This window comes from Crocodylus porosus, unplaced genomic scaffold (genome assembly GCF_001723895.1).
Source record: "Crocodylus porosus isolate Cpor-Errol unplaced genomic scaffold, CroPor_comp1, whole genome shotgun sequence".
NCBI classification, from domain to species: Eukaryota; Metazoa; Chordata; order Crocodylia; family Crocodylidae; genus Crocodylus; species Crocodylus porosus.
This window is the reverse complement of record NW_017728947.1, coordinates 34,488,095-34,502,686: the sequence shown is the minus strand read 5'-3', so window position 1 is coordinate 34,502,686 and position 14,592 is coordinate 34,488,095. Positions and strand designations below refer to the sequence as shown.

At 44.2% G+C, this 14,592-nt stretch overlaps 1 protein-coding gene across 5 annotated transcripts in view; it reads left to right on the top strand.

Annotated features, from left to right (window-relative positions):
- The window catches only part of PAMR1 (peptidase domain containing associated with muscle regeneration 1), a 96,001-nt gene that overhangs the window by 29,510 nt on the left and 51,899 nt on the right, over positions 1 to 14,592 (top strand). For all 5 annotated transcript variants that reach the window (XM_019551825.1, XM_019551822.1, XM_019551823.1 and 2 more), the window contains exon 4: positions 11,419 to 11,533. In XM_019551825.1, coding sequence (XP_019407370.1) covers positions 11,419 to 11,533 — 115 coding nt within the window. The remainder of the gene's footprint in view (positions 1 to 11,418; positions 11,534 to 14,592) is intronic.

Here is a 14,592-nt window from a genome sequence, read left to right as displayed (position 1 = left end):
TCAGCAAATTTGAACAGGGTGCTTTTTACCCCCTCATCCAAGTCACTGATGAAGATGTTGAACAGTGCTGGCCCGAGGACCGAGCTCTGGGGGACCCCACTGCCCACATCCCTCCAGGTCGAAAATGACCCGTCCACCACCACTCTCTGGGTGCAGCTCTCCAGCCAGTTGATGACCCATTTGACCGTGTAGGTGTCAACACCACAGTCCCCCAGTTTTTTAATGAGAATGGGGTGAGAGACAGTGTTGAAGGCCTTCCTAAAGTCCAGAAAGACTACATACACTGCTACCCCTGCTTCTAATGATTCTGTGACCTGTTCATTAAAGGCCATCAGGTTGGTCTGAGAGGACCTGCCTCTAATGAACCCATGTTGGTTGCCCCTAAGCATAATCTCCCCTGCTAGCCCCTCATGGACATGCGCTATGATAATTTTCTCAAAAAGCTTCCCCAGAATTGAGGTAACACTAACTGGCCTATAGTTTCCTGGGTCCTTCTTCCTTCCTTTTTTGAAAATGGGAACCACATTGGCCCTTTTCCAGTCCTCTGGCACCACACCAGAGCACCATGAGTGGTCATAAAGCTGTGCCAGGGGTCCTGCAATGACCTCAGCTAATTCCCTCAGCACTCTGTGGTGGAGATTGTTTGGTCCAGCTGATTTAAATATGTCCAGTCCCTCGAGAAGTTCCCTGACTAGATCCTCACTGACCCTAGGCCTTCCTGTGCCTCCCCCAGGGTCTATGGGGGCCCCGATGCAGGGGGTGACCTGATCCCTGCTCAGGAAAATGGAGGCAAAGAAATTGTTAAATAGGTTAGCTTTGTTGTCTGTATTTTCCAAATACACTTGTAAAGACTTGCTTGCTCTGGATCAATACCAGGGATCCCATGGCACTTTTCATAGGAGGAAAGAAGAAAAAGAATCATTAGTTTATTTAGTTCATCTTCCCATATTTGTTTCTTACTGTATTTTTCACCATGCTTCTCTGCTGCAGTCCAATACCAAGTTTTCCTGGCTGCTGATATTTTTCTTTCCTTTATTTTTTGCCATTAGCTCTGTCTCCGACTCTCAAGGTGAAGGATCTGAATGTGTGGGTTCTTTTGGATCCGGTAGGAGCAGAGTGAGATGCACCGTTTTCACTTGAATTAAAATGAGGCTGTTTAAACCAGGCATGATCTGACACCCAGTTCATTAGGCAGCCCTAAATTATAAAATGGTCCAGGTCCAAAAGAATATCAGCAGTTTTGTGAATCTTAATTATGGCCTCAGCTTACAAAGAGATAAGACATCTCTATAGGTAAACTGGATCCAATAGGTAGCAAGAAGCAAAGGAGGCAAATTTAAGAATAGAGGACAGTCAAAAGTACCGTCCATGGAGACACCTGCCAGGAAGTAAGCAAGACACTAGCAGCACATATTAACATGGATACACATGTAAGTGTGTATAGATATATATATTGCATTAGCAGTGGAGCAATCAGATTAGGGAGCTTCTTAGTTCCTTCAATTTCCTTATTGTCTTGTGAGAGAAGCTGGGTTCAGGGTCAATCTGATCATAAGGAACTTCTGACCTTACAGTCACAGAGTGACCACAGGCTACCTGCTCTCTTGGTTTCTCTGTCAGTTCTTCTATTGGCAGAAGTTGTCTACTCTTCATGATTGCCTAAAGCCCTTTCTTGCTTTCCATCAGCTTCAGAGCAGGACTATGGAAGTGCAAGAAGCATAGATGTCCAGAACAACCTATTTTTCACCCTATGCTTGCTATTGCTGTCAGGTCCAGGCATGATGGCCAGATAAATCCAGCATGATTTGCGGTTGAATATATACTATGGCAACACATCAAGGAGTATGGAGAAAATATTTGCTTGCAGGTCAGTCCTGGCATGATGACATTTGGGACACCCTGGGGCTCTCTACCAGAAGGGTATCAATAAACTGAGGGCATTTAAAGAAGAGCAACAAAAATAGTCATAAACAAATGTCAACTGTCTTGCCCGTGCTGCCTCTCAGTGCTGGAGTAAGGATACTTCTGGCTCATAACTCCTGGAGTGAGTGGGTTGGTTGTTTTTGAATGTTTCGCATATTTACATGGCTTAGACTTGAACCAGGATTATTATTGTGGGAAACAGTACTTCTATGGTAGCTAACAAAGGAGGGGTGCCTTCCACTTGAACTGGTGGAAACTGCCATTCTGTGCTCTTCTCAGCTTTAGTTCAGTCTTCATATTTTGCCTTTGCTTTCTCCTGGAAGCCAATTCTTTGCATGCTGAGAGAGGACATGCCAGCTTTTTTCAGCATTTTATTTTGATTTAGATTTATACAGAGCAGTTCATATACTGTACTATACATTGCACAGGCCTGTTGCTTTGGTATTTGCAATGGAAAACAGAAAAGGAATCCATAGTTACCTATGGCCAGAATAATTTCCATTAGTCATTTAGCAAAAGGAGCACCCCCAGAAAATACCACAGAGTACACTAAGAGAGTATGGTCTTTTGTCTCCCTCTAGTGGCAGACCTGATCTGAGGTTTATGATTTTCATATTGCTTCCGACTAGAAGAGCTAATCCTATCATCTTGCTGCTTCCCAAGCAGAATAAATTCCTTAATTGTTGTCTGGATAATACTGAGAGTGGGTTGTTAAGTAAAATGAAACATTTCCTTGCAGTGGGAAAAAAAATCTAAAGCTTTATTTGCCCATATTTTAATCCATCTCTCTCTGGTTTTCCTTTACATTTCCATTAGATGAACAATGATCATTTACAAAGTGACTTAATTGTTTAATAGACTTCCACCTCTTTTTCTGTTGGCAGAGTGGCTGGAAGTTGATCCAAATTACTTGTCAGTTGATATTTTTTGCAAGTTGTCTTGCTGTTTGACCCTTAATATGGGGAAGTTAAGATCTGTTAACCACTTACGAGTAGTCACACAAGACAAAAGGAAATTTCCTGCCTAAATGAATGCAAGTCTTCTGTTGAGGTTTTAGGTACAGATACTCCAGGAAACTCGTTTAAAGAGTTGCTTTTCACCATTTTTTACTGTGCAAGTTTAACACATGCTTTAAACATAATATTTTGTCAATTATTGCTATTTTATAATGCTAGATACTGTGAGGTGCCTTGATAACAAGCTAACAGCGGCCAGATAGTTACCCACTTGATAATGCTCAATGTCACAAATGGCTCAACACAGACAGCTAAAAAGTGTGACCACAACTGAATCAGACTCAGGGTTGTCCTCCTGAGTCTGAGCTTTGAGCAGTTAGATGGCCTATTTACCACAACAAGCTGTTACTTCTGAAGCTTAACAGTGATAGATAGCAACCTCTTAGAAAGGCAGAGCTGTCAACACTTTAAACTGTTTGAAAATGTGGGCGAGCTTACTCTACACTTGGTAGTGCCCCTCCATGTATTCTGTGCTACCAACAAACTTTGCCTCCCCAAAAGCTCATCCCTCCCACCCCCCTTCACCCCCCCCCCAGATAAATTCTATACTGCACCTTTGCCTTGGGAATATAAAAACCAGCAGTAAATTCATACTGCAAATATAGAGGACACTGCAAAATCAAATCTCCTAGCAAAATGAACGCAAGACTGTTCTACAAGTATATGCAATTTAAAGTATCACAGCATTTTATCTATGTGATGCCCCAGAGTTTCAGTCTGAGTGTCCTTACTGAAGGTCTGCTTTGCTGCTGAGTACTTTGGCCTTGTGAAGGTATGACAACCCACCTCCTTTGCCCTTCTGTGTGGGGTAATACACACTGCAGTATGTGAAGCCACCCACGAGATGGTGCTCAGAAGCTCTTAAACAGACCTTTTTGATCTCTAAAGACAGCGGACATTGAAGCAGATTAAGAGCTGAATAAGGCAAACTGATTTTTCTTTGCCTGGTATCCGAGTTTTCTGGGCAGTCTAAACAAGAATACTACCACTGGGAGCAAAATGTTCTATGAAGTACCTAAATGCATTAACGCACAACATTTGCAATTCAGCCTCTTGGCCTTGTGCTAGTGCATTTAACTTGTGACTGCTTTGATGAGAATTTATAAAATGTTTAGCTGTGACATGAAGGAGAGGGACATGAATCTCTTTCTGAACTCTGTGGTGAATTTTTGAGCCATATGTATATGCATACACACTCACCCCATACACAGTAGTTCCTGTTAACACCAAAATAGTATTTTGCAGACAACTGATCTTCACTTTTTCCTCAAAAACCAAAATCCTTAAATACATCATATCTAACATGGTGCAATGCAGCAACATGGGGAGAAAACATAGCCAGCCATCTCCTATTCCCTGGGCCACATAACACAGCTCCTAGGTTTTAGAAGGGAGTGGAGGGATGATTAGTGTTTTCTTTTGCTCTAATGAGTGGGCACCGAGGCATATCTGATAGCAGGGCTGTGCTTTGGAGATGGTAATTGCATACATTGCACAGATGTACTAAAGGATGCCTCCCAAGGCCCAAGATGTATTGTGCCTTTCAAGAAGTAGGATATCTCTCTTTGAAAGGAACATCTTTCTCTTAATGTGAATTTACCAAGGGAGGTTGGTAAAGCATCCGTAAGGTGAGAAACAGAGTATGGAAAAAGTGTGTTTAATTTGAGATTAAGTAGTATGTGAAAGATTTATATACAGTTAGGAGGGAATTACGGGTAATAAATTGATTATGGACTTGAGGGACTCAGATAAAACAAAAAGTTAGCCAACAAAATAGTTATATTAATTTATGCAACCTAAGGATCTGGCCTAATCCATATAAAGCATAATTTAAAAGAAAACTACAGAAAGACTAGATCTATAGGAATATGCATTTCCTAGGTGTATACAACAAGAAGGGGGAAGAATTATTTAAGGGAAAATAAAATGAAACTAAACAAAGATCTACTTAAATTGGAGATCTAGCGTAAGCCTCTTAACATGAATATATATTGGATCAGAGAGTGATCTTCCAATAGAATCAATGAAAACTCCATCTCATGGATCATTTTAAAGCTAAACATTAATAAAATACACTCTAAGGAGAAACCATGTGTTATTTTATGGTTTTTGATAGGTCTGTTCAATCTGTAGTTCTGGGAATAGAAAAAATGCAGAGTTGATACTGAAGACAAAGCCACATTACATGCTGCTGCCTTTAGATCAGTGTTACATGCTGCATATTGCCAGGCAGGTGTAGTTGTGGTTTCAGTGTTCATGACACTCATCCGTTATGAACAGGATGGAATTCACCATTTCCCGAAGTGTTGGCTACCAACAAGTAATGAATCTACAGCTATGTGATAAAGATGGAAAGTCTCCGATTGTGCCACTACCAGTCCTCCCTGAGCCATTGACTATCTGTATCTCTCTTTCCCCACAGCTTATTTGTGAATGCCAATGGATGTGTCATTTCTATCATTGCCTTGTCTTCCCTCTTGACTCACGATGGACCCTCACATTGACTCTGTGACACCCAAATAACAGGTCCCTTCAGGGCCTGTAACATTCCCTCTATGAGTTGTTGGGTTTTTCTTAATTCCAGTCCTCAAAACCGAATCTCTGTCTGCCCCAGAAAACTGCAGGGTTTTTGTTTTTATTGTTCAGACAGGAAAGGAACTGCGATGCTAACACTTTTCAAAGTGGATTATTTTTCTTTTTCTGAAAGAGGCAGGGGTTGCCAGCACTACTAGGTGGGTTGTAAATTATTCTTGAGAACTTTCCAGGTTTCCTGAAGCTTCTGAATGGCAAGAGAAAGGATTCCTTTAGATGGAAAGATGACAATAGTGTTGTTTGCCTGATCCTTTTCAGAAAGAGTCATCACAAGCTTTGCTAGATAAGCTGGTGATATAAGAGTGAAGTTCTGATCTGATCTCAAGTAGGTTTCCCACACAGATAACTTGTAACAATTTTGAAAATATTCTTTTGGTGGCAGTCTCAGAATGGCTCCTCTTTAGCCTTTGGACCACCTGCTTTGTTGGCCAAATCTACTTCCTTGGCATGGCTGTTCAGAAAGTTCAGACTGTACCATTCAGAACAGAAAAGTGCATTTAGTATGCGTTGCACACACATATCCCTTTGCACAAGTTCCTTTGCAATCCTTTGTTAGAGGCAGGAGAGGATAGGAAATTCAAAAGCTCTTCTGCACGAAAACGGAATTTCCTTTGAGATGATCCAAGGGCCTCATCAAGACATCTGAAGATTTCCCGCAGCTTTGTCTCAGGTTGTTTTTGAGGTCAGAGCCAATAACAGCACAAGGTCCGTCTCTCTGCTGTGGGAAGGCACATTATTATGTGCACCAGATTAGATCCTGGCATCCCATCTGCATCCTAATGGGGCCACAGGGGCATAGTAATTAATCCTTGCCTTTTACATGCAGAAAGAACCAAGTTACAGTGTAGGATGAAACACTTGTGATGAACTCCTCTGAGCTAGATTTCTGCTTCATCAGGTCCTGCTTAATTAAGGGTAACTGAGGGTAAACCAACAAAGGGAATTTTATTTATTCTTAAAAAAGAACAGGAGCAAGTGACCCTCAGTTTCCCATGTCTCACCACACTGAGACACAAGGCCCAAATTTCAGAGCTCTTAACAGAAGCTCAGTACCTCCGATAATCAGGTCACCATAGGCTTGTTCTACAACCCCTTGGCCCCCCAGTAGGAAAAGTATCTCATGAGAAATGTTAAAGCTTTTTCAGTCAAGAAAAGAATGCCCATCCTGCAGCCTGAAACTTAAGGTTGGCTGCCCTTGTTGGGTTTCTGCAAGGTGCAGTGAATGGGACTTTCTGTTGGATTAAGGAAGCACAAAAACTTCTTGGAAGTCTTTTACACATCCTTTGAGGTTAACTAGAGTCTTTTTGCCTTTCCCAGCAGTTATCCCTGTTGTCCCTGCAGCATACCATAACCCGCAGGGCAGACATGCTATTACCTCCCATGAAATCCTTAGCACAGTGGATGCAGAGTCATCCAGCAGTGCTTAACAGAAGGCTTAAAAAAAGAAAAAAAAGAACCTAGCAAACTTCATACTTCCACAAGAAAAGTTGTAAACAGGAAATCAGAATTTGAAAGAGAACATTTATGTGGTCTGTTGTGATGTAAGTCTGCTTTTCTCTAGCACTTTCACTTAAGCATCACAGAGGTCTCTGTAGACTTAATGATGGTTCTCTGCCCAAGGAAGTAGGTATCATTATCCTCATGTTCCTCATGAGAATACTGAGGTACAGGGAGATGAAGGGATGCTATATTAAATTTGATTGGTGAATGAGGCCCAAAAACTCAAAGATTTTAACATGACCGTACAAATATGCAAAATGAAACACTTAAACAAGGTTCAAGATTTTAATACTGGGACCTCTGCCTGCTTAGTTCCCTAGCAAAGAGATCAGAAATGTCATGCCTAAATTTTGAAATCAATTAAGATGCGCATCAAAAAAATCAAAATGAGAAGGCATACTTTGAAATTGAACAGAAGTAGTTATGAAAAACAAACTTAACCAAAACTTATCACAGAGAGGGAGAATATGTTCACTAACCTCTCTTCTGCCAAGTAGTCCTCCTTAGTGGAGGGAGAGGAGCATTAGCTGTATTGTTCAGTTTTGAATTGGAAAAGAAAGTCCCTTTCTAGGAGTTTGACAAATCATATGGAAAGCTAGAAAAGAGAGAGAATAATAAAGGCATGAGGAGAGACAACTTTTGTAGATTGTTTTCAGATGCAAGGTAACAGGCCAGTCTCAGGTGGGTACTCCAAGCTGACAAATTGGCCTGTACAGGTGTTGTTATAGACACCTGCTCACCTCCCCGATTTGGGACATCACTGTTTGGTCTGTTTTTTCCTACTGTTCTTTCAGACTAGGAAGAGCTAAATGGACCATTCATCATGCTGTTGCTATGCAGCTTATTTGGTCTCAAGATCAAAAGAGGGTGGAGGGGGAGGTGGGATTGGGGGTGAGTAATAGAGAAAGATGACGATATAGTATAGAAAAGAATACATAAGAAAGGAGAAAACAAGAAGCGTCTCAAGACAAACCTTCCTTAAGTCTTCTAAATCCCCACTACCATTCTGGGGTTAGGGTGTCACAAGTATGCAAGAACCTGGCAACCTGCAAATGAAGGACAGAATGGCCCATTCTGATGGCCTGTTCCCTCCTCTGAAAATTTCTCATTCATCTGCCACCCTGAGATTCTCTTTTAAGGTCCCCTAAAAGAGGGTGACTAGTCAGACATAGCTTCTGACACTGGGAAGGCTGTGAATCTCAAAATCAGCCAGGCCAGGCCCATCCCCTGCCCCTCGCCCAGCCCTGGCAATGGCTGCCCCGCCTGCCCCAGCTCCGGACTCTTGTTAAAAGTAAACCCTGGTTCACCAGGTGCTGCTGGGCAGGGGGCAATCCTTACTGCTCCCCACTGTCCCATGCTGCATGGGGGGCTCTGCACAAGCCCCCCAACCCTCCCCCAACCCCACCCCCATGGGTGCCTCGGCCAGGCCAGCTCCGGCCCTTTAAGAAAAGAAAAAAAACAAGAAAACCCATAGACTCACCACTCCTGCCAGCAGGGCATGAACCCCGCTGCCCCTCATTTCCCCATGCCGAGCCCCTGAGGCCACTGTAGGAGCAATGAGTCCTGGGGGGCTTTTCTTGGTTGTTTTTTTTCTTAAAGGGCTGGAGTGGCCCAGGCAGCCATGGGGGGGCTGGGAGAGCGGGGGGAGGTGTCAGGGGGCTAATGTCCCCCTGACGCAGTGTGGAGCAGTGGGGGACAGTAGGGATTGTCCCCCTGCCTGGCACCACCCGGTGAGCACTGGGGATTTTCTTTAAAGTACTGGGAACTGGGGCGGGCAGGGGCAGCTGTGGGGGAGGGGGAGGATTGGGGGGGCTGGCATAGGTCCCCCCCATATTCCCCTCCCCCACTCCCACCCCTAGTACTTACCAGCTCCCTGCTGCAGCCACGGGGGACTTTCTGAATCATCAAAGCTCTCCAATTCTTTTCTAAAGATTCAGAGAGCTTTGAATCAATTCAGACCTTCAAACTGGTCCCCTGATTCGATTCGGATTCAGAGATACGGCCACTGAATCGAGCCAAATCTCCTCCAAATCAAATCACCACCTGATGATTTGCAAACCCCCCTGAATATGTGTAGGGGAAGAGAAATGCATTTTTAGATAATATTGACAAGATTTTAATGGAGCTTCTGGTCACTCAGAAGGTCACCTCAGATACTGCCTTCATGAATCTCAGTGGGCGTGTCTATGCGAGATAATTTACTTGAGATTAAAGCTAACTACTGAGCAGTAAGCATCACTTTCTATATGTGCAGATGCTTACTGTGCAATAATTTGCTTTAAGCATGAGTAAATTTGTTACCTGTAAATACAAGTTGCAAATTTACTCTTGATTATTTACTGTGCAGTATAGCATGCGTACACAGCCAACTGGGAACAAATGTGCTCCTGGTCAGCTGGGCAGCAGGTGGCGAGAGATTGCTCCTTGCCCCTAGGAGCTGTCTGCTGCTGGGGCAGGCTCCACCACTCGAGCCTGAGTGGGGACAATAGCCATCTACCCCAGCAGCAGGGAGCTCCCAGCCTCTGCTTCCTGATTGCAATTGGGGAGCTGGCACTGGGAGCTCCCTGCTGCCGGGGCTGTGGATATTGTCCCTGTCCAGACTCTGGTGATGGAGTCTGCACCAGCATGTAGCTCCTAGTGGCAAGGGGCAATCTCTTGCCCCCTGCTGCCCAGGAGCACATTTGCTCCCAGTTGGGTGTCTACATGTGTTGTACTGGAGCAATGTTCCAGCCCCCACTGGGAAACAGCAGTCTCATTGCCCTGTGTTCCCTGCCAGCCGCTGGGCTAGCACCCAGGGGGTGTCTAGAGGCCCTCCTGACTGCTGCAGGGGCCTGGTACAGGGCTGTAAGGAGTGGGAACAGTTTGATGCTCCCATGTCCCTGCATGTATAGATGCATGCCCAGGACAGTTTACTCTAGAGTAGTTTAGTTTACCCAGTGTGACTTCTTTATTTTTGGTGAAGGGCTTTTAAGTGCCATCCTGACTGGAATCCTGTCATCTTCCTGCTGTCCCCAGGGTACTTATTGCAAGGTATTTGTTGCAGCAAGATCCCACCTCTGAGGCCAAGAAGAGATGGAGCCCTTATGGAGCCCATTAAAACTTTTTTGAGCTTCAGTTGGGCAGGTAAATCAGGTAATATAGAATGATGTAAATGCCCCAGTTGCAAAGTCTAGAAAAAGTGAAAGACCAAGACTTGTTAATGACATTTTTGTTCTGGACACAGGAATACCGTCCTGTGATGATACTGGTTTGGTTCTTTGCTATGTACTACAATATTAGATGGTACACTAAAAGTGATTTTCTTCCTGGGTCTCATAGTTTCATAGTTGGTAGGGTTGGAAGGGACCTGAGCAGATCATCAAATCCGACCCCCTGCCATGGGCAGGAAAGAGTGCTGAGGTCAAATGACCCTGGCTAGGTGATAATCTAGCCTCCTTTTGAAGACCACCAGGGTAGGAGCGAGCACCACTTCACTTGGAAGCTGGTTCCAGATCCTGGCCACCCTAACTGTGAAGTAGTGCCTTCTGATGTCTAGCCTGACTCTACTCTCTATCAACTTGTGGCTGTTATTCCTACTTGCTCCTAGTAGTGCTTGGGGGAACAGGGACTCTCCTGTTCCCCGCTGGTCCCCCCTGGTAAGTTTAGAGACAGCTACTAGATCCTCTCTCAGCCTTTGCTTGTGGAGGCTGAACAGGGTCAGATCCTGTAGCCCCTCTTCATAGAGCCTGCCCTGCTGCCCCCTGGCCATGCGAGTGGCCCTCCTTTGGATCCTCTCAGTGCTGTCCACATCACTCCTGAAGTGTGGTGCCCGGTACTCCAACTGTGGCTTGACCACTGTCACATAGAGGGGGAGGATCACCTCCTTGGACCTGCTCGAGATGCATCTATGGATACATGACAAGGTATGGTTAGTCCTACTGACCGTGTCCTCACATTGGCGGCCCATGTTCATCTTGGAATCAATAATGACTCCAAAATCCTTTTCGGCTTCTGTGCCGTCGAGAAGGGAGTTCCCCAGCCTGTAGGTATGTTGCTGGTTCTTCCTCCCCAGGTGCATCACCTTGCACTTGTCAGTATCGAATCCCATTCTATTCTCATCCACCCACCCTTATAACCTGTCCAGATCTAGTTGTAGCTTGTCCCTCCCTTCTATCATGCCCACCTCTCCCCACATGTTAGTGTCATCCATGAATTTGAGCAAGGTGCTTTTCACCGCCTCGTCCAAGTCACTGATGATGATGTTGAACAGTGCAGGCCCGAGGACCCCTAAGCATAATCTGTCTATTACTGCTCTGTGTAATGTGGTCACTGTTTTTTGGGCCCAATTTGTTCTTGGTCTATCATGAAGGTCTCTAATGGACTTCCTTTAACTTCTTTTCATCTTCAGAGTGTGGGCAGATTCTTCGGACTTCCAAGGGTCAAATTATATTGGAGAGCTACCCATTAAATGCACGCTGTGAATGGACTATACATGTTAAGCCCGGGTTTGTTGTTGAGTTAAGGTAGGTAGAGATTAATTTTAGTCTTCATTCTGTGAATAATAATCAAGATGGTGAACTTGTGGCAATGAAAGTGTTGATCATTGACATTTGGCAGCTGAACACCTGTTCTTTGCCCAGCAGAGTATCTGGGGATGCTGTATAACTGTCCATGTTCAGTTTCTTCTTGGAATTCTGGCTGACAACAAGGGAAGCTTCTTAAGATGCTTGGGGCAATTTATATGCTTTATATCTCATTATGACCCAATAATATGTCAAGAATGCATCAGGCATCTACAGAAGAAATTCCCTTAAGACAAATCCAAGGAGTGGTTTGGTGTCATGTCTTTGCCATGAAAAACCTAGGTTTAGGCTGGATTTTTGTGAAAAAATATCCAGTTACTTAATCATTTAAGGTTCTGAAAGGCTTTTATTTCATTGCAAGGCTTATTTTCTCACAGAATCACAGTTGAAAAATAGGTCATATTTTGTAGACTGTTTTAGAGTCAAATGGTTTGCACTATTATGGGAGTTTTTCCTGATGCCCAACCTAGATTTTCCTTCTTTTAATTTCATATAATTATTTCAAGTAACACCCTCACATACAACCTCAAATAATTTCAGTCTATTCATATCTCTTCATCTGCTATGTCTATACAGTTCTTCTGTTTTGTAATCCGTTATCATTTCCCCCTCTAGGCATTGCTCAGTCACACTGCATGAATTTTCCCTTTTAATTTTCTTTGATGAATCAATCTCTGCAGCCCTTGAGCAGAATTTTTTTTTTCTCAGTGCCAAAAAGCATTTACTTGGTGTAATTTTCTTTTCGTATGTGTGTGGCAAAGAGCTCACACCTACCAACTAATATAATAAGAATGGGAGCCAAACCCTTCACATCATCAGTATTTCACCAGCTGTGCAAACCAGACAAAGGAACTGTGTGGATGCACAAACTTATTTCTTCTATGTATTGCAAAATAAGCTGTACTATTTAATGAGAAGAGAAAAAAAATTGCTCAAGGAGAAAGGAATATTGAAGTGTTCCCATGTAGTTGATACCAGTCCTTTCATCATGCTCATTTACACAAGTTCATAGCGTAGTTACAAGCAGCAATAATTACAGCCCTTACTTAGTCAGTGTGTGGGAACCTACCAACTTAGAGCAACTGAAGGATTCTGCAGGGTTCTTTGGGGGTGGCCTGAGTTAGTGCTGCATATAACGTGGCCTGGGGTGTTTGGTGTTCAGAATGGTGTGGGGAGGCCAGTTCATGTTACTTTTCTTGGGGATGTGACACATTGCTTTTACAAGTGTTTTGTTGGTGTGAAATGTAGTGTGTTCTGTACAAATGCAATATCACTTTTCATTTATGATACCACTTTTCACTTATGTACATACAAAGTTTATTCATTTCTAGTGATGACAAACTGCTTTGCAAACTGTGTTTGGCCCTTTCAGTTGCACTGATGGGATTGGGAATGGGTCTTACTTTCAATACTACACTATGGGAAGATAAGGTGTTATACAAGGGAAGAATAATGAAAAGCACAAATACAGACTGGAAGGCTTCATATTACATGCTTCATAGCAGCACTGCCGAGACAGATCTTGGGGTTTTGGTGAATCACAGGCTCAACGTGAGTCAGCAATGTGATGGAGTTGTGGGGGGAAAAAAACCCCCCAACCCACGCAAATGTGATTTTGCATTTCCTCAACAGGAGTATTAGGTGCAAGACATTGAAGTTGATAGTGCCATTCTGCTTAGCACTAATTAGGTCTCATCTAGAGTATTGTCTGCAGTTCTGGACCCCACATCTTAAGAAGAATGTGTGGAAAATAGAGTCCAGAAGTTAGTGACCGTCATGGGATGGGGTCCCCAGGGATGGCTATGGGACCCCTAGGGCCCCTTGACCATGCCAATTTGCCCAATGGGCACCCTCATTCTCGTCTGCCATGTCTTGATGCAATTATAATAAATAGGGAGTCTGCCTTCAAGTCTAGTTGGACACGGTCTTGATATACCCCATGGAACCCCGTGGGTCCTGTTGCAAAATGGATGTCTCAGGACACCCCCAGCCTTATGGGCTATATGCGTGGCTCCAGACCGACCCTTTACTGTGCCCCAAGCCTCGCAGATGGTATTGACATGGCATCCCTCTGAGGCCTTGGTTTCACTCAGCCCTTGGGTCATCACAGGGCTCTCTGCAGTCCCGTCTCTCTCTGCACCACTCTGGCGCGAGGGTCTGTTTACCTCCAAACACTGCACCTTCTCTGGTGCTGGGGTCCCCACACTGTAGTGGGCCCCCTTAATGAAGCCTCCTCCTTCCCCAGTAGCCTCAGCCCAAGCCACCAGTGTTATAAACAAAAGTAAAAAATGCAAGCCCCTAGGCTACACCATAACTCAAGCTGCACAAGGTGTGCTCTGCCCTTTAACATTACCAGGAGCAGACCTTACAGTCAGGCCTCTTCCCTTCACTTCTTCTAGGTTAGCTCCTTCCCCTTTGGCTGCTGGCAGAGAACTGCCTTCCCTCATTCCAGCCTGGAGTTTATATGGGCCCAGGACCCTGCCTCTTCTGGTCAGCTGACCAGGTGCTGGTGCAGGCTAATTTGCTCACTAGCCTGTTGCCCTGGTAGCCTGTGCCTGAGCTTCTGTCAGTCTCTTTAGGCTCTCCCCAGGTAGTTTCTACTCTTCTAGGAGCAGGCACCTTAGTGCCCTGTGACAGTGACAAGAATGACAAAGGTATTGGAAGGCAAGCTGTGCAAAGAAAGATTGAGAGAACTAGCCATGTTTTGCTTGCAGAAAAGGTGATTAAAGGGGGCATGACAGCAATCTTCAAATACCTGAAAGCCTGCCATAAAAGAGAAAGAAGAAGAACTTTTCTCCTATGCTACAGAGAAAAACTTTTCTCCCACACTGCAGGCCATGGAACAACAGCTTCAAATTGCAGCAAAGTAGATTTAGATTAGATATTAGGAATAACTTGCTGTTAGAACAGAGGCAGGGGAATAGACTGCTCAGGGAAGCTGTGGCATCTCCATTGCAGGCTCTGGAGAAAAGTTTAGACAAGCAGTGATCAGGGATGAT